Genomic DNA, 20,018 nt, shown 5'->3' with positions numbered 1-20,018 from the left:
TTTTAAACATTTGACACACTTCAAATGGGACTTTTTTCTCCCAAGCTTCCACCCCAATTCCACCCCATCCCCCAATACCTTCAAAACTGGAAACTTTGTGTTTTTTCCCAAGTTCTCATCAACATTTGATGCACAGCTCCGAACATACCTCGCAGTCCCTTATATGATAGAAACATATCGCGAAACTTCTGCAACTTGACAGAAGCACGACTTGTAATTATTTGTAATGTTCAATGGTCATCTAATTTACCTATGAGTAACTATTTGGGGGCATGGTTGTCTTTAATGCAGCGAAAGTAGAAGATGCAAAAACTGTTCCCAAGTTGTGCTCTCTATTTCTACTCTTTAATCTTTGGGAATCTTTACTTCTGTACCGGTGATGTTCTGTCAAGGATTGTGCGTCGCTTTCCTCTCGGGGTGTTCAGTAAAAGAGGAGTACAACAATATATTAAAAATCAAATTCCCCAAACATGGGCATCATTCACATTTTGTTTATCACTGCCACAGCTGGTCTTCTCGCGATCGGAACAGCAAAGCATCGTTATCTGTGGGTACAATTCCTAAATTTTCATTAATCCCTTTTCAGCTTCCTGTAATAATTATATTGAATTTGTGTGCTTGCAATTTGTTACCCTTATTATGGCCTACGGCTAAATATTTATGTTGCTTTAGTCACTGTAGCAATTTTGCGCCATAAATTCTCATTCCAAATGACTTTGTATTGAAACGCATGCAGCACCTTGAGAGAAAAAGCATACCCCTCTACTCACCTCCATGCGCAGAATGCTGTTATTGGGATCAGATTGCCTCTGTGGGCTGTGTAACTTAATCCTAACCATGTTCATAAAAATGGTTTATGATTTTAGTACACTAAATATCCAGCTCCCGGCCTTAAAATGAATGGTGCTCAAATAATCACAACCTCAGAAGTTAAGCACATTGATTTTATTTTACACCGATATCAGGTATTTTGTTGCCAGACTTCGAGAATTATGCGGTTAGGAACTTTTCGCGTGACGACGATAAAGTATTTCATTGCTACGTGTTGGACTTGCGAAAACCTTGTTTAATAATATTTCTGATGCGTGCAACATGACAAGCATTATACATAAAAATGTATGAGTTGCTTTTGTTATAGGACATGCTCGACGATAACAAGACACAAATACTTCACTGCGTCCAAAATCCAGAAAAGGAATTAAATGGCTATTATACGATATTAATTGCCCTTCGCCATCCATGGATACTATCGACATGTTCATAATTGAGATAATGCATTTGTTTTATACTGTCATCTCTTTACAGAAATTCTGCTTTATAATCAAATCTGTGTAATGTCAGAAACATAATCGCTTTTTAAAAGTTATTCAGAAACTTTTGTGCAGTGAAAATATTTAGCCCCTGTAGAAAGATTAAGAGATTCGACTGCCAACGTGTCCAAGTGTATAAATGTATAAGGTTGACAGTTAACATTCAAATTCAAATTCATTAAAACAAATTAAGTTTCATTTTCCAGGTTGAAAGTCTGTAGTAACAACTATTTTATAAATAATTTCCATGCACAAAAGAGACGCTCGTTCTAACTTCTAGAACGCCAAGTTTCCCAATGAATATGCCGAAAACAGCTAATAATAAAATCCTGTTCCATGCTGAGGTAAATTGAAAGGGTTTGTCAAATTTCACTTCGCATTAGTTTATAACATTGGAGGTGGTTCAACTAACCTATTCATATGTTTCATTAGAATGAAGGAGTAAACGTTTCCATCATCAATGAGCCATTTTACACTCCACATTGAGAAAACATTTAAGATTACCAACACCGTAATAGCTCGTTGGCCATGAAATCTAATATTATCAAAAAATACATTGGAAGATCTAAATTGACAATTCCAGAAAGTGGAATTAAAACAATGTAAATTTTTAACTATATCTTACTAGTTATGACATAAAACTACAATGAATGAAATAACAAATTGTATTGTTGACATGTTTATGTCCCTTGAAAACGTACAGTTGAATTCAATGGTTTTGGGTTTTACAGATTACATTATGTCTATAAATTACGGTTTTTTTGTTTAAAAAGAGATGTTCCTTTGGAAAACGAGATGTGCGCGTTTTGAAGTTATCAGCCATATTCCTGGAAACGATCAAAGCAAAGTTTAGGCAACGGTTTAGAAATGCAATATGTAAGAACATATCAGAAAATGTAATCGTATGAGAAATGGCACTACTCACGAACTTGCTGAACTATAACAATAATAATAATATAAAAATAATAGCATAATTTATTGGAATTCAAAATGTCTACAATTCACCAGCTCCACTCTTGTCTTCGTACTACAGGATGTGTTAGGTGATGATAGCTCGGGAAGACGCCGAATGGTCCAGCATGCTGCACCTGTTGAAAGCCGTGAACCGCGAAAGCAGTGTAGGAATTACTGAGGTGAACAGTGTCGCCGGGCTTGTCCTGGATCTGTATGGAAGTAATGGAACAAGTATGACAGGGCTTGCCATCTCTGACCAGCACTGGCACTGCCACTCTGCGAACCAGTTGAGGCTGGTTTACATCCAACTGCAGGCTGCCTTCTACCCGGGCTCTCTTCATTTTATACCTGTGGTTTTGGAACCAGATCTTCACCTGAGTCGGGGTCAGACTCAGACGGTGTGCGAAGTGTTCGCGCTCAGGGGCAGACAGGTAACGTTGTTGTCGAAATCTTCGCTCAAGCTCAAACGTTTGTGCTTTGGAGAATAGGACTCGTCTTTTCTTCTTCTTCTCATTCTTCATGATGGAGGACGAGACTTTTCTTTGGACGCGGTCCTCTGAAGGTCTATCGATGCTGCTTTCATCAGATGCTATAACGAAACATGTGTCCGGTCAAAGATACTCTGTATGAAACCAAGACAGCAAATCAGCATCAAACACCCACATCTAATTTCGATACTTACACATTTTGTCAGAACCAAGCCACCCAGAATAAGACAGCTTAGAGTAGCCTCGCTGCGGTCGTGGGCCTGGTTCGTTCCTTATAATAGCGGATTGAGTTACTTTTCCATTTCCTTGATCCCAGTGATTAAGATTGTCCATTTCGTGTTGATCTGGCAAATCTAAAATGCTGCGTACTGTAAAGTTGGTTCTCGTTATCGACATGTTCACAATTATCACTGGCTCACCCAATTTCTGGAGAAGAATATACGACTGGCGCGTTAAAGGGGTAGAAACCGTTTTCGAGGAAGGTGGAACAATTATACTTCCTGCAAATAATTAAGAAATAGGAGGGAGCGTCCTTTGTTTATATAAACAGTCCTCTTCCCGCAAACAGTGACAACCTTCAGATCCTGCCTGACCATAGGACACCAAGTACCTGCATCAGTCAAGTACCAAAGCATTAATGTGAGTAGGTGTAACCCTACCAGTGAATAAGCTGGCACTTCCCAAAGACAGCAGGAAACTGGATTCATCATTACATATTCTGCGTGATTAGCAAAGAAAGTAGCCAACAGATAATGGTAATTGTGTTAGTGAATTAGTGAATTACATCTTGGGTGGTTAGTGGGAGCACAACCCTTCCCCCTCCCCATTATTTGCATACAAAGTAAAGAACCAGTGACAGGTTTCTCTAGTTCATTTAATTACTTATTCATTTGCTAACAACCCCATATGTGTTATTAAAGTGAAGTGAACACGCTGTATTTACCGCACTTAAATGCATAAGGTGAGCATTTTTCCCCCAAACCCACTTCTGTGACTTTACTCCTAAAAGGGATTTCCTTGGCAAAATTTACAGTGGACATGAATATCCGATAAAGAGCAAACACGCAGGTCATCGGTAGAGAGCACACAGGACAAGTAAAACTGATTCTGACGACAGACAGCTACAAGGAATAACAACATTTACAACGTCTGCTTCCTTTAGTTTTATTCAATGACTTTATCTAACGTACAATGTGAAGAAATATATAACTTTATTTATATTTAAATACAATGCGAATTAATTGATCAAAAGGTATCTTGCATAACATATTTTTTTAAAACATTCAGCAAAATTAGTGATTTAATCAAGTACTAAAATGATGAGCTTTTGGTGACGTTACGAGCAAACATGGCACTAACCCTGAGTTGACCATCTTTCTGAAAATTTCAGTAGGTAATCTTCAGGCAAATATTCCCATGCCATGCCTGTTTGTGCCACCTATCAAGCGTGCTTCTGTGACACTGTTCCATGCTCCACGAACTCCCTCACAACGTCCTGGGTGGTCGAAACCGGGAGAACACAAATACATGCCAACTGCTAGGCTGCAAACAATAGAGGAAATGTAGACCAACGTCCCAGACCTGTTGGAAGCATTTGTTCCAGTCAAGATTTTGCATTTGTTCAGTCATCAAATAATAGATGATTGACGCCTCCGCACAATGTGCTTTAACTTTTTGGGATAAGTCCGAGTTTGTTCCTTGTTGTCATGGTTTTCAATGGCATTAAAAGGGATTTGCCTGCTATCGACTTCGCTTCACGTCTAATGCAACCAAGTGCATGAAAAGTTGTTACTTACATCGTTTAAAATCAAACAGGATTTCTTAAAATGTAAAATCAGAGGATTATTCACTCTTGCGGGAAAGATGGACTATCTATTCCAAATACAATTTTCTCCACTATTAATAGCTTAAAATATTTAGTGCAGCTGTAATTTCTGGAATTGTAAAGTACCATAGGAAGAGTTGGTTTCGAAATTTAGGGAAAGTGTCAGTGAATAAAGAGCGACAAACGTTAGCTTCGATGATCGAATGGAATAGTTACAATAAGGTTAATCTGAACATTTCACTAATTGGGTACTAAATTATTATAGTACTCCACATTCCTTGTAGTATAGGTAATTATTGCAATGATCTTAAATAACAGAATAACGCTTCTGATGCAGAATACGTCTTCATGTTTATGGTGCTTGTGCTAACATTGTAAACTTATTGGATGTAAACGCTATAAAAGAGAAACATGGTGGTTTTCTGCAGTTGTAGGGTAATAACGATAACACTGTTCGTTTTCAACGATAGAATCGCTCCCTGGTTCACCGCACGTGTATATTTCAACACAGCACAGAACCGCTCTAAATATAGAAATCCTCATGGTTGACACTATGTAACTAAGAGCCCAATATACTGCTGTATAATGTTACCAATCATTGCCCAATGTAAATGCAGAAGGAGTCCGGCTAGGGTAAAACAAATTTACAGCCTCAGTGACCTCCTGTAGCCTTTTAATCTATTTAACATATGAAGACTACTACGATGTGCAAAAATAAGTAAATAGATGCAATTACACGCTTAAGGGCTCTTCACTGTCAAATGTTTGCTTTCGTTTCTGTAAGATTTTAGTTAGTAGTGGTTGTATGAATATTTGAAATCAAATAACACTTAGATTTTTTGTAACAGCGATTTTTAGTGCCACCTCGTTCACTGCACACAAACAAAAAAGCGCAATGAATACTAGATATTAAGTCTCATGATTACTCTGATTAAAGATTGAATTCCAGTCTCCCTGTCGTTAAAAAGCCAACGCGTTGATATGTAAAGATCTTTTAAGTAAAGTTTTCTCTATGCATCCACAATAACCTAATATTTATTCTTTCAATGATTTGTTAACATTTTACAAAATTCATAAATTTGGTTTCTGGTAAACGTATTTTAGTATATATTTTAAAACTATAATCTCGCTGAGTTTGCAAGGACGCACATACACTTTGTAAATCAGGCATAATTGTATTTCCACGTAATTCTGAAAATCGAATTAACACCAACTAGAGGACTCACGAACACAGCTCACTTTTAGAGAATGAACAAGCGTGGGAGTTTACATTGGAAGCAAGGCCGGGTGTAACTTCAAACTGAACTGATGAGTTTGGAGGTGTTGCGAACATTATCTTAGCTTTACAGCAGCAATCAGAGGTGACGAACAGAGCATAAGCAAATAAAAATTGTAGCAGGTTAGACGTGATGCGCAGAATGCAACTGCAAATTTCACTGCTAGAGAGAATATAAATTCTGGGTTCTGAGTGGCCACAGAATTAGGTCCAATCCGTCATTATCTCCTCACCGACCCGCATTTCAATTCCCAAGCTGCACCAGGGGGTCTTCATACCGTTGCTTGTGACACAACCGAAGTAACGTTCCATGCCTGTAAAGTGATTACACTTTTGTTGAACTTAATGATTAAAACAAGAATAAACTCTTGTACTGCTGCTTTTAAATCTTAGTTGTGAGTTTTTGAGTCGGAAGATTGATGAATATACTCCAGACAGGTAGTCCTGTGGAGTATTGCCAAGTCATAGCTGCCTCCTCTCTCAACTCTCAAAATCTCTCTCTAAACCTTTTGGCTTTTATTGCTGCCCACAGAAATTCATCTCCATCTTGTGCTTGCTTCAAGATAGTATGTAAACCATGATCCTAATCAACACACTCACAACAGAGCCAATCTCTGTGAAAACCATATTAACCAAGGTCGCATCATTGCCCCAACACTTCTTTCAACCCATTTTATTGCAATGCCACTTCTCATCTCCAACAGACTTCCCACAGGAATGTACCTAACAGGTTGAACTGAGGAGAAACTATTCAACCTGTGCTGCACATCCAAGGTCACCTGAACCATAGTAGTCGAGCTGCAGTATGCAGATGATGCCTTTATGGGTGCACATTCAGAAACTGAAGCATATGAGAGGTCAGGTCTTACTCCCAACATCCACAAGACAGAAGTGTTCTGCCAACATGCCACTGCGTACAACACCACCCACCAATAATATGATTCAGGCAGGGCCCTGGAAAACTTAACAACTTCTCATACTTCAGGAACCACTTCTCAGTGAAGACTGACACTAAAGATAAAATTCACCATTGCCTTCACTGCAGTAGCACAGCCTTTGGATCATTAAGGAAAATGTGTTTGTCGATCTAGTCCTCAATGCTGGCACAAAGCTCTTGATCTACTGGGCAGTGGAGATCCCTGTACTCCTATCAGCTCCTGAGACCTGGATCACCTACAGCAGCACATTAAGGCACTGGAAAGGTCCCGTTGACACCGTGTCTGCAAAATCCTTCAAATCAACTGGAAGGATATGCAAACCAACATTGGTGACTTCTCGGAAGCCACCATCCCCAGCATTGAGGGCCTAAGTACACTCAGTTCACTGCACTGGGCAGACCAGATTGTTGATGCGATTCAAACAGACTATATTCAAAACTCCGTCATGAGAAGGTATACCAGGCCAACAAAGGAAATTCTCAAAGCCTCCTTGAAAGGATACAGCATCCCTGCTGACTCCTGGGAATCCCTGGTCCATGAACAGTCAAAGTGGAGAAGGAGCTTCTGGAATGACACTGAGAACCTCGAATCCATGTGTTGAGAGCACACAGGTAGTCAGCTCAAGCAGTGGAAGGAGCACAAACAACCCACTCCCCTTCCCTATCTGTGGAAGGGTATGCAGTTCCCACATTGGCCTCAACAGTCAGATTAGAACCCTCTGTGGCAGAATGAAAGCAAGTCGTCCTCGACCCTGAGGGACAGCTGAAGAAGATTACAAGGACTGGGTATAATAATTAGGATCTTCCAAAGACTGTGTTTTCATTTTTTATTGATAACGGTTAAAACAAAATAAAAAGCCAATGGTTATGTCTCAGCCAGAATGAAATAACTAATACCATTCATTTCTCTGTAGGGTTGTTACTTGAAACATTGAATGCACCCAGATTTGGCTGAACACAATAAAGATTATTTTTATAACAAGAATTTTTATTTGAATTTACCAACCTTACTGGATCTCAAAAGTTATTAGTAATATTATCAATTAATAACCTGTTGAGCTAAATCTGCTGTTGTTTTCTTCTTCTATTCATTTTAACTGATTTGGTATTTAACATTGTGAGTTTTATTAAATTATTAGATTGTGAATCTGCTCACCTGGTCATCACAGACAACTAATGATCTAAATTATTTGGAAAGCTTCTGAGACCACAATTTGGCATTAACATGAAAAAAAGGCATTTTTACAGTTAACAGCACATTGCAGGAATCAATATTTTTGAGGTACCTGAAAGTTTGAATTGTCGTTGAGTGCTCATTTTCATTTAAACTTATAATCCTAAATAGTGAGATAATGGGAGATGTTTAAAAGTGATGAAAGGAAAAGTGATACAAAGTGTTTGAAAATTGGCTTTACACATTTGAAATTAAAAATGTGGGACATGAATTTATTTTAATTGAAATACTGCTGTTAAGTGGATTGAGCAATTTAAAAATATTTGGAGAATCAAGTCTATAAATTCTTCTTATGTGATTGGTTCAACCTCCTACAGATTTCACAAGCAAGAAATAATTGCTTTCACAAGTAAGCACGTCCTTACTCCTGGTTGCCAAACTGGTTGCTGAAGTTGTTCTAAGAAGCTAGCTTACACCTTTGTGCTTTCAGATCTTTGATCTGCTGAGTTACAGCTTTTGAGTGAAAAGGATGTGAAACACTGAATGTAAACTACTATTGCAACCTTAAAAATCTTCCTGACAGCCCATTGATTTTTATAGCTCCTATAGACAAACACCTGTTCAAAGTGCTTATGACACCTATCTCAGAAGGTGCAAGTTTCAATAATTGGTATTTTTTTATATTATAATGAGGCTAATTGCTCTATCTGGAGATGGCATTCCTTTATAAAAACCATGACAATATAAAATGACAACACCACATATTATTAGATGGAAAAATTGATGCATTTATTTTGTATTTGGCTTCACTGCAGAAAACAATAAGAGCAGAGATAGTGGAAAATCAAAGGTTTGATGCTAGTGATGTATGTTAAGATATTTGTATCAAAGTCCTAGAGAACTAAAAGCTAACAAATTCTCTGGACCTGTTAAATGCATCCCAGGATTCTAAAATAAGTGGCTGCAGGAATACTGGGTACATAAGTCATGAACTTCCAAAATTCCTACATTCTGGAACAATCTAAGAAGATTGGAAAGTAGCAAATATTGCCTCACTATTTGAGAAAAGAGAGATTGGAAAATAAGGAACTCTGGACCAGTTAGCCTAACAATGTCAGAATCCATTGTTAAGGTTGTAGCAACATGGCGCTGAGGAAAATCATGAAACAAAAGCAGTAAATTCTGGAAATACTCAGAAGGTCAGGAAGGATCTGTGGAGAGAGAAACAGAGTTAATGTTTTAGGTCTCTTTTTGATTACTTAGAACAGCATGGTTTTGTTAAATGGAAGTTGTGTCTAGCATGGCTGAGAGTTTTATTTTGAGGAGGCAACTTAACAGGATGGATGAGGGGGAGGGGAAACTTTTTATTTTGTTTTTTTATCCATTTTTCAGGATCTGGGCATTGCTGGCAAGGCAAGCATTTATTTCCCATCCTTAATTGCCCTTGAGAAGGTGATGGTGAGCTACCTTTTGGAACTGCTGCTGGAGCAATGTATTCCCACAAGACTGGGAACTCCAAAACATAGATCCAGCAACAATGAGGGAAAGGTGATACACTTCCATGTCAGGGTGGTGTGTTACTCATGTCTTGTGCCTGGTGTCTTTGTCCTCTTTGTGGTAGAGGTCTGGGTTTGGGAAAGATATTGAATGAGTACTCTGGGTGAGAAATTGCTGCACACTTTGTAGACAGTACATTCTACAACCACTGTGCACTGGTCAAGGCTAAACAATTTATCTGGATTTTCGAAAGCAGAGTGATAAAAGGCTCACAGAGTTGGGGATAACATGTTAACGTGCATAGAGGGTGGATAAAAGCACAGACATGTTTAGGTAATGCATTTGAGAGTTCAAATACCAATGAGACAATATACACTGAATGGCAGGGTCCTCAGGAGTGTTGATGTACAAAGGGACCTTGAGGTGCAAGTCCTTAGCTCCCTGAAAATAGTGACCCAGGTTGATAGCATAGTGAAGAAGGCGTTCGGCATGCTTGCCTTCATAAGTTGAAGCATTGAGGGTAAGAGTTGGGATGTCATTTTGCAGCTGTACAAAACATTGGTCAGACCACACTTGGAGTATTGTGTACAGTTCTGGTCACTGCACTATAGAAAGGATGCGCTAGCAATAGAAAGAGTGCAGAAGAGCTTTAAAAGGATTTTGCATGAAATGGAGAGTACTTATAAGATGAGTTTGGATAGGCTAGGTTTATTCTCACCGGAATGGAGGAGGCTGAGGGGTGACCTCACTGAGGTATAAAAAAGTTATGAACGACATAGATAGGGTAAATAGTCAAAGACTTCTTCCCAGGGTGGGGGAATCTTAAACTTACAGGACACAAGTTTAAGGTGAGATCAGAGGAATTTGAATGTGATCTGAGTGGTACGTTTCCCACACAGAAGGTGGTTAATATCTGGAATGAGCTGTCATAAAAGATGGTGGAGGCAGAAACAATTACAATGTTTAAAAAGCATTTGGACAGGTACCTGGATAGGAAAGGTATAGAGAGATATTGGCATAATGCAGGCAAATGGGATTAGTATAGGGAGGTATCACAGTCGGTACGGACAAGGTGGGCCAAAGGGCTCACTTCTGTGCTGCACAACTCTATGACTTTAAAAAAAAGGAAAAGAGGTCTCTTTCAAACTCTTGGGCTGCTATTAGTCAGGTGCCACAGGAATCAGTTTTGGAACTCGACTCGCTCACTATTTATATTTATAATTTAGATGAAAAGCTGGTGTAATGGATCTGCTTTGCTAATCATACAAACCTACAAGGAAGGGAAACTCTGAGGAGCAAACAAAGAATCTACCAAAGGATACAGGCAGATGTATCCTTTGGTAGATTCTTTTATCTGCCTTTTAGTTCCAGTGCCCTGAGTTCAATCCTGACCTCCAGTGCTGTCTTCAAACAGATTAAGGTTAATACCAATCATTCAGAATAACTAAAGAGACAATTTTACCACCCTCTGCACCACGACCAGTGGAAGCCTCTCATTGGTCTGATTTTCTTCAGAAGTGCAGTGTTAGAGTGAATTGAAATTCATATTCACATTTGCCAGCAGCAAGCCACCCACACAGGCCATTGGTAGACTGTGTTCACCAGGTCCTGAGCAAGGAGGCTATAGGGAACAGCATCATCTGGCCTGGTAACCCAAGGATCCTGACATTGTTCTGTGGTATTGAGGGCATGGCCTCCTGTGAACTGCACCTCTGTTATGGCTCGGTCTGTCCTATGTAGCTGTTCATGGGTCAGCAGCAGCCTGCTACTGATTCTCAGCTTCTGTTACTCCTCCTCTAGATCTCAGAGGAACACTGCACTCATTGCCATGTCTTGGTAGAGACTTTACAGCTGCAGTAAGCAGGTTGGTAGGTCCAAAAGTGAAGAAGATGAACAACAAGCCAAGCACAATTCTTCTCAAAACTTCCTTCAATATTTGCAGAAGAAACAACCATCACAATCCTTGTGTAGAAACTCTTGTACAGTCATTCAAGAGAGCAGCTGTGTCAATTACATTGCCAGTTCCTCATCACCCATCCATTGCCAAAGCTTCCAGTGTTCCAGAGAACTTGCAAAATCTTTGTGTCCTGGTTTAAATTCAAAAACTGCTGTTAGTGTTGCTTTCAATGAGTGATCAACACATTTAGTGAATAACCTGCTTTTCCTGCTGGGGTTTACCTGAACCATGCAAAATGATTCAAAGAGGGTTTAAATTATGCTATAAATTAATATATGTGAATGTTACATTAGATAAAAAGGGGCAGACTTTCTGCTGCCTGGACACCACAGGCTGCCTGCACCTGGAGCATGGTTTTGCTCCTAGTGTGGTCCCCAAGTGCAGGCTTCCACTGGGAGGCCTGGCATCATACAGTACGGGGGCTATCACATCACAACCAGCCATTTGCACTCACCCAGAGGTTCTGATAGAAGGTAAGGTCCTCCAAGGGGTGAAAGCAGTTTATGGTAATGTCACAAACACAGTGTCAGCTGCTTCTTTACCAGGACAACATAGCAACCTATACAAACTCACTTTCAATGAAGACACAAGAGATTAAGATGCTGGAATCTGGAGCCACACACAAAACGCTGGAAGAACTCAATGGTTCAGGCAGCATCTCTGAGGGAAATGGACAGTCAACTTTACGGGTCGAGACCGAAATGTCGACTGCTCATTTCCCTCCATAGATGCTGTCTGACCTGCTGAGTTCCACCAGTATTTTGTGTGTTGCTCCAGCTTACTTTCACCACTGGGTTCTCACCAGAGACACACTGGTGGTGAAAGCTGTCACTGTTATTGAATGAATTTAACACTCACAGATATTCAAGATCACTCCAGACCTGTCAAAAATTAAAATCATGTTAAAAAGGGCAAAACACACGTGTGTGTATATATATTGTGTGAGCAGAATGTCATCCTACAGCCTGTGTTTGACAATAGCCCAGTTCCAGGCTCAGCCTTCAACATACCTGGGCAGATTCCAGCAGAAGATTTCCTCAGAAGAAACAAATCTGGAAATCAGATGAGACAATGTGAACAGGAGGGGAGTGCATAGATTTGAGCTGATGTTTGATGCCAGTAATCCTTACAAGCAAAGAGAAATTTACCACTGATATCTGTAATAGTGACAATACCATTACCAGCTGTGGAGGGTAAACTGAAGGAAGCATTTAAAGTGGAATCATATGCTGTTGTTGGAGGACAATCTATACAGTGAATCAGTGAGCTACCTGAAGATGTTATTGTGAAGAAAAGAAAGGTTATGGATTGCTCCAGGCTTTATACGCAGTTTCAGGAAATGTTGTGCCTGACTTTGCTGATGATTCATGCTGCAAAGCAAAACCTTCACCCAGTTTAAAGAATCCCTGACTCTCCTTCTGAATTCAGAAAAGCTGTTGTTCATTTGAAGGGAGCTATTGTGTTACAATGAATACAAAACACTGCCTGTAATGTGTTATACCAGTTTTGGAGTTTGCATTTTGCCTCACCCCAACCAAAAAAACTAAATTTGGGAAAGGATATTTGAAAATCAGGAAGCTGTAGATGCTGGAAATGTGACATAAAACCGGAAAATGCTGAAAATGCATTTTCATCAGCACTGGGCAGCATCGGTGGAGAAAAAAACAGAATGAATATTTCAGGTCAATGACTTTTTTTCTGCATTGGGAAAAGTGAGAAATCAAACACGTTTTAAGTTGCAGAGAAGGGAGGGAGGTGGAGAGAACAAAGTCTGGTGATGGTCTGGAGGGAAGTATGAGGCCATTCAGTTGGCAGATAATCTCCACAAGGCAGAGGTTAGTTCACCAAACAACAGAACCACCTTGTTTGCCAGATTGAGGCAATATTGGGGTTGGACCTCAGTGAGTGGAGTGCTTCACTTTCAAACAGGAGGAGGCTGGAGTAAGCAATATAAGGGCTCAGAAGGTGATTTCACCTTTAAAGTGGGGAATTTTAAGTGATTCTTGGCTAGAAATTGTTTTTGTCCCATAAGAAGCACATATGCATGTACTGCATGGTTAACACATGCATATGTTTGGTGGGCCTGGCCATCCAGACATGCGTATGGCTTTGCTTCAGCTTGTAGAAGGTCACAAATCTCTAGATGATGATCTCCTTCTCCTCCCCCGAGTTCCTTGCTTCAGGTGTTTGTCCAGCAGCTCCAGATGGTGCAGCACATTCAGTGGGACCACCACAATGACACCCAATACAAAGAAGTCCCTTGGGGTTGAATGGCTTGCTTTCACTCCAATTTTAGAGCCTTGCAGCAGAGAAACAGGCCCTCAGCCCACTGAACTCCCACTGTCCATCGAGCACCCATTTTTGCAACTCCTGTTTTATTTTCCCCACATTCCCACCAACACCTTCCAGATTCTACCACTCACCTACACATCGGGGGCAATTTACAGCAGCCAATTAACTTAGCAACCTGCACATCTTTGGGATGTGAGGTGAAACCACCTGGAGAAAACCCACACAATAAAACAGAGAGAATGTGCAAACTCTACACCTACAGCACCAGAGGTCAGGATTGAACCCAGCTTGCGGGAGCCGTGTTGCAGCAGCTCTACCAACTGCACCACTGTGTTGTCCACTCTTCTGTGGGCTCTGACGTGGTTGAAATGGCCCTTGTGGCATCCACAGACTCTGCCATAGGTGGGCTAGGAGCGGGTAGATGGTATTTTGAGAAGTGATACACTGCTGCCAGTTACTTTGGGCTCCCATGCGCTGCCACAAACGCCTTCCCACTTCTTCCTTCTCCATTTTTGTTTTTAGCAGTCGTGGGCCAGAGATTGCCATGAGTCTGCGGCGAAGTTACGCCATCTCAAGGAGTCTTTGAACACATCCTTGAATCTTTTTATAGTCACACGTACATCGAAACACACAGTGAAATGCATCTTTTGCGTAGAGTGTTCTGGGGGCAGCCCGCAGGTGTCGCCACGTTTCCGGCGCCAACATAGCATGCCCGCAACTTCCTGACCCGTACGTCTTTGGAATGTGGGAGGAAAGCGGAGCACCCGGAGGAAACCCACGCAGACACGGGGAGAACGTACAAACTCCTTACAGACAGTGGTGGGAATTGAACCCGGGTCACTGGCGCTGTAATAGCGTTACTCTAACCGCTACACTACCGTGCCTGTTTTGCCTCTGCACTCTTTGTACTTCCTTGCTGTGAGGGAGCTCAGAACATAGAGTCATAGAAACACACACAGTAAGAACCTGGCCCTTCCAGCCCACCTCGCCCATGACGCTGATCTACCCTAATCCCATTTTCCCTCATTATCCCTCCATGCCTTTCCTATCCAAGAACCCATCCCAATGCCTTTTAAATGTTGTAATTGTATCTACAATGTCAATGTTGGCAGGGGGCAGGCAAATGATGTGGCCTGTCTGATGGAGCCAACTGAGTGTAATTAGAACCTTGGTGCTGGGAATGTTTGCTTGGGAGAGGACACTGCAAGGAAGTAATAAGTGGAGAAATGGCTTTGTGTTTCTACCACGGTCACCATGGAAACTTGCAACAGCTTTCTGATACATCAGCCAGCTTCTTGAGCTCCCTGCAGCAGATCACAGAAGCAAATGCCAAGTGGCTGAGTAGGACTTTTAATTGTGGAGCTGCAGTGAGTATAGTTCTATAAAAGGTTTAATGGTTTACCAACTAAGGAGGTGGCCTACATCAAAATCAAGCAAGAAGAAGGTCAATAGATTCATCATTAAGCTGCAATGAATCTAGACAATAAAGAATGGGTGTACTGGCAGACACACAGTAATGTTCATAAGACTTTCTGCAAACTTCATAGAGAGATAAGAACAATGAAATTACTGTCATTCTACAAAGAGAGGTGGATTTATTTCTCTGAACAACTGCTCCTGAAATGCTGCTGCAAGATCGAGAACTTACAGAAATGACCGAACCATTTTCTTCAAGTACAGATAAAACACTGGTAACTACAGACAATATGGATATTTGTCCAGGTATATCTCATTCACAATAAGCAGACAAATCCAACGTAACTGGTTAAAGACCTCCCAAAACCCTATTCATGATCATTACAATGTGATGGAAAACAGTGTAAACAGTGCTCCATTCTGAGGTCTTCCTTGTCACTCAACCAATATTCAGCTAACTCAGTTCCCACTAAATTGTATCAAACAATGAGAAATGGATTGGTTAATGCAATGATAACAGAATTTCCTTGCTGGAAGCCAATCATCTTTTCCCAAAGACATTAGATTTTCGGATTCAGCTTTCAAAATCTCTCCTGCAATTGCTTAGCATTCATTTACCTTGCTAATTTCCAATCCCAAAGTGATTTGTTATTTATAAATGCTAAATAATTGCAGACTGTTGCTATCTGCAATATAAATTGTCATTTTCAATATTAGCAGCATGACATTGAACGCCAGAAGACTTGCAACATTAATCATTCTGAGAGCAGCAATGACCTGTTGGTGCCTGCTGCTTTGTTGATTGAAATAGGGTTAACTGTTGCAATCCACCTACATATTGAAGTAGCCAATTCACTTCCATCTCATCCACTAAAGATTCTTTCACAGCTGATGTCTACCATAAAATAGGCAAGCAGAGGCTGAATCTCATTTTTGTTTTTAAATGAAGTTTAAACTTTACCTTTCAAATGAAGTTTAATTTTTTTAAAATGAAGTTTTAAAATAACAAATTGAAATCCCACAACATATTTCCTCCAGCATTGTGTGTGAGTGATGTGTGTGGCATATGTGAGGAAAGTGCTGTCAGGACCAGAAGCTAAGCACCTGAAATTGCTCTACTTAAATGAAGACATAGCATGCGGGTATACTTGAGGCTGCATGCACGATACCTTGGGTGCACACTGCCACATACTGACATTTAAAAACACCAAGAAAGGTAAAGGGGTAGGTATAGCTGAACCAGATTCCTTTTGCATACATGGGTTAGGGTGATTATCGCAGCTCCAATGAATTGGGTTCGATCCTGACATCAGCTGTTTTCGTATTCTTTTCTGTTCTCCTGAATACTCTGATTTCCTCCCAAATTCTAAAGATAGATAGATTAATTGGCTACTGTCAATTATGCCGAGTGTAGGTAGGTGGCAGGAATACTGAGGGGAGTCGATGGGCATGGGAGAGAGGATAGATTACAGGGAAATTAGTGAGAGAATGGCACTGCTGGAAATGCTCCGAGTGCTGGCAGAGAGACAGTGGGCCAAAGGGCCTCCTCCTATGTCAAAAGAAAATAATATAGAAAATACCTAGCATATGGGAAATCTTAGAGGACCTCATTTTCCATTGGCTTCTCTTCTAAGAAAGGTGGACATAAGGCCCTGCTTCTGTGTAGTCCAGCACGTAAAGTCCTTCTAGTCAGAATATTTCTTACATTCTTCCTTCTGACTCTGCTGGTCTTCAAGCCCTTGCCTTCTCCATCTCATCAGGCTGAAGGTCACCACAACGCTCATTAGGTCACGACAAATGGAGCCCTTGAAGCCATCTAAGCTATTGCCAGACAGCACAGAGATGGCTCCTTTCCCAAAAATGATATTGTGATTTGTACTCCCACTATTACCTTCAAGTGCCCCTGACACACCCACACATACTTACCACTTCTCCAGCCCATGTATCAGAGCCTTTGTACAATGCCTGCTACTCAATTATGGTTGGCACATCACCCAAATGCACAACAGTGCTGTATGTTCACCAATGCAGAAAATTGTCCCGGTGTGCCCAGGTGCAAAATCCAATCTGACAAATAGCTGTCCCATCGATCTATCCTCAATCATTAGCCAAGTGATGCAAACTATCATTAACAATGTCATCAAATTGCACTTATCACCAATTGCTGCCTGGTATTTCTCAGTCTGGGTTCCACCAGGATGCCTTGACTCTAGATCTTGTTATAGTTTGATCAATTTTGAGTGTAGCAGCTTGGCAAAACTAAAGTCAATGGAATTCAAGAGGAAAACTCTCCACTGGATGGGAATCTTGCTCTCACAAACAATGACAGTTTACCCAGAAATTTATCCTCGATCAATAAATATGCTTTAAGGAAGAAGACAGTTGCATCAGTATGTTGTACTCTGCCCCTGAAATTCAGTGCTTTGAGTTTAATGGGATGAATTTTGGAGGCAGAGGACAAATGTTGTTAAATTTGCTGATGACACAAATACAGCTAGAAAAATAAGTTACAAAAAGACAAAGAGGCTTCCAAGAGGTAAGTGAGTGGGCAAAAACCTGGCAAGTGGAGTATAATGGGGGGAGGGGGGTGGGGTGTAATGTGAAGCTGCCCATTCTGGTAGGAAAAAATTAACAAAGTGTTTTATATAAATGGGAAGAGATTGCAGAGGTGTGAGATGCAGAGATATCTGGGTTACTCTCATGCTTCTGTGCAAAGGGCTAGTGTAGGTACTGCAAGCAATTAGGAAAGTTAGCAGAATGATATTGTCTGTTGCAGGGGAAATTGAATACAAAAGTGAAGGAGTTATGCTTTAGTTATATAGAACACTAGTTAGGCCTCAGTGTACAGTAATGGCCTGTTTATTTAAGGAAGGATGTTAACATATTGGAAGCAATTCAGACAAAGTTTACTGGACTCATATCTTGAATTGGCAGAATGACTGATGATGAAAGGTTGAACAGGCTGGGCTTGTATCCACTGTAGTTTAGAAGAGTGAGATGGGACTTGACTGACACATAAGATTTTGAGGGTTCTTGACAGGGCAAATGTGGAAAGGATATTTCCTGATGGGAGAATCGAGAACTGGTGGTCATTGTTTAAAAAACGTGGTCACTCATTTAATTCTGAGAAGAAGCAAAATCTTTTCTCTGAGGAGAAGTCTTTGAAACAGTCTTTTTCAAAGGGGCTGGAAAAAATGTTTTTGAATATTTTTAAGAGCTAGGTAGATTCTGGTTATTAAATGACAGAGTAGGCTTGAGGTGCTGAGTAGTTCCTAAAGCATGTGTTTGTGTGATTCTATGGCATGTTTGACATCATAGAATGGAGACAAATTATGATTTCATCTCATCATCAATATAATGCAATAAAAACACCTGAGAACAGTGTCCTGTACTGAACAATCTCGAGTGGCTTTGACCTTCACCTTCCCTTCATCTTCAGATCACTCTTCCCTCCTCTGCTTGTAAAGATCAATGACAGCTAATTATAGACAAGGACAACAAAAACAAAATTAACTATGTGAATAAATTAAAAGTTTACCTTCTTCTAGGCAAGTATGAGAGGACAATAAATCCTGGCCTTGCCAATCTGCCCATGTACCTTGATGGAATAAAATAAGAAGTGTAAATTGTTTCTAGTGCTTCTGAAAAATCTTCCTGCAGGATCCAACATCTTCAGAAGAGGAAGGAATAAATAAAAGAAAAACTGGGTGTCTGTAAGTTATTAAAGGGCAACTTCATTTATGTTCCTCCCCAACAGAAGTTATGCAAACTTCATGAACCTATTGACCTTTGGACAATACCATTGGTGAAGTAGAATGAACAGTTACTATTTGCAGACTGCAAGCTAAACAATGAGGTTTAGTATTGAATCTCAATTTTATGGACAACTTGAGCTTCACAAAGAAACAATTGATGTCTCCCTTCTAAATGGTCAGAATGGATTATTGGGAGATATTTTTGCTGAAATGTGTTAAAGATAGAGCTGGGATTACAATGACACAAAGTCGATGTGGATTTCGAGAAGGAAAATCATGTTTGATAAGGCTGCTGGATTTTATTGACAATGTAACTGATTGAATAGATTCAGGAAAACCAATGGATGTGGTGTATTTGCATTTTTAGAAGGCCTTTGGTAAAGTCCCACATGAAGAGTTAATGTGTAAAATAAAAATGCATAGTATTGGGGTAATGGAATCTTATGGACTGAAGATATGTTGACAGGTGGGAAGCAAAGAGTAGGAATAAATGGGATAACTAGTGGAGTATTGTAGGGATCAGTGGTTAGGCCTCAGCTGTTCATAACACATCAATGATTTGGATGAGGAATCAATATAATACTCCAAAGTTTACTAATGACATGAAACTGGATGGGATTGTGACTTATGAGAAGATTACAAAGAGGTTTCAAGGCACATCACAAGATGCCAATCGAACACAAACGTGGCAGATGCAGAAGTTATCCACTTCGGTCGGAAAAATGGAGGGGCAGAGTATTATACCTATATGATGATAGATTGGTAAATGTTGATGTACAATGAGATTTGGGTGTCTTGTACTCCAGTCTCTGAAAGCAAACATAGAGGTGCAGCAAGTAGTTCAGATGGCAAATGATATATTGGCCTTTATAGTCAGAGAATTTGAGTAGATGAGCAAAGATGTCGTACCATAATTGTACATAACCTTGGTGAGACTATATTGAGAGTATTATATGCAGTTATGATCTCCTTGCCAAAGAAAGGAAATACTTTTCATTGAGGGAGTTCAACAAGGTTCATCAGACTGATCCATTGGATGGCAGGACTGCCACTTGAGAAATGATGAGGTCAACTAGGTTTGTATTCATTGGAGCTTAGAAGAATCAAAGGGGACCTAACTGAAACGTATAAAATTCT

General features: G+C 40.3%; 1 protein-coding gene across 1 annotated transcript; it reads right to left on the bottom strand.

Annotated features, from left to right (window-relative positions):
* Positions 1 to 2,311: 2,311 nt before the first annotated feature.
* nkx2.9 (NK2 transcription factor related, locus 9 (Drosophila)) lies at positions 2,312 to 3,148 on the bottom strand. Its single transcript, XM_052015673.1, has 2 exons — positions 2,947 to 3,148; positions 2,312 to 2,853 (listed from the first exon to the last, which is right to left on the bottom strand). Exons 1-2 carry the CDS (start codon positions 3,146 to 3,148, stop codon positions 2,312 to 2,314), a joined length of 744 nt encoding a protein of 247 aa, XP_051871633.1.
* Positions 3,149 to 20,018: the final 16,870 nt, after the last annotated feature.

The sequence above is a fragment of the Pristis pectinata genome, chromosome 1, assembly GCF_009764475.1.
Source record: "Pristis pectinata isolate sPriPec2 chromosome 1, sPriPec2.1.pri, whole genome shotgun sequence".
In the NCBI taxonomy this organism is placed as follows: Eukaryota; Metazoa; Chordata; class Chondrichthyes; order Rhinopristiformes; family Pristidae; genus Pristis; species Pristis pectinata.
The sequence above is the reverse complement of the archived record's forward strand: the minus strand, read 5'-3'. Positions and strand labels throughout refer to the sequence as shown.

Coding starts and splice junctions, on each gene's coding strand:
- nkx2.9 (XM_052015673.1), bottom strand. CDS start 3,148: ATGTCGATAACGAGAACCAACTTTACAGTACGCAGCATTTTAGATTTG. Junction 2,854..2,946: donor GCTTGGTTCTGACAAAATGT/GTAAGTATCGAA, acceptor GTTTCGTTATAG/CATCTGATGAAAGCAGCATC.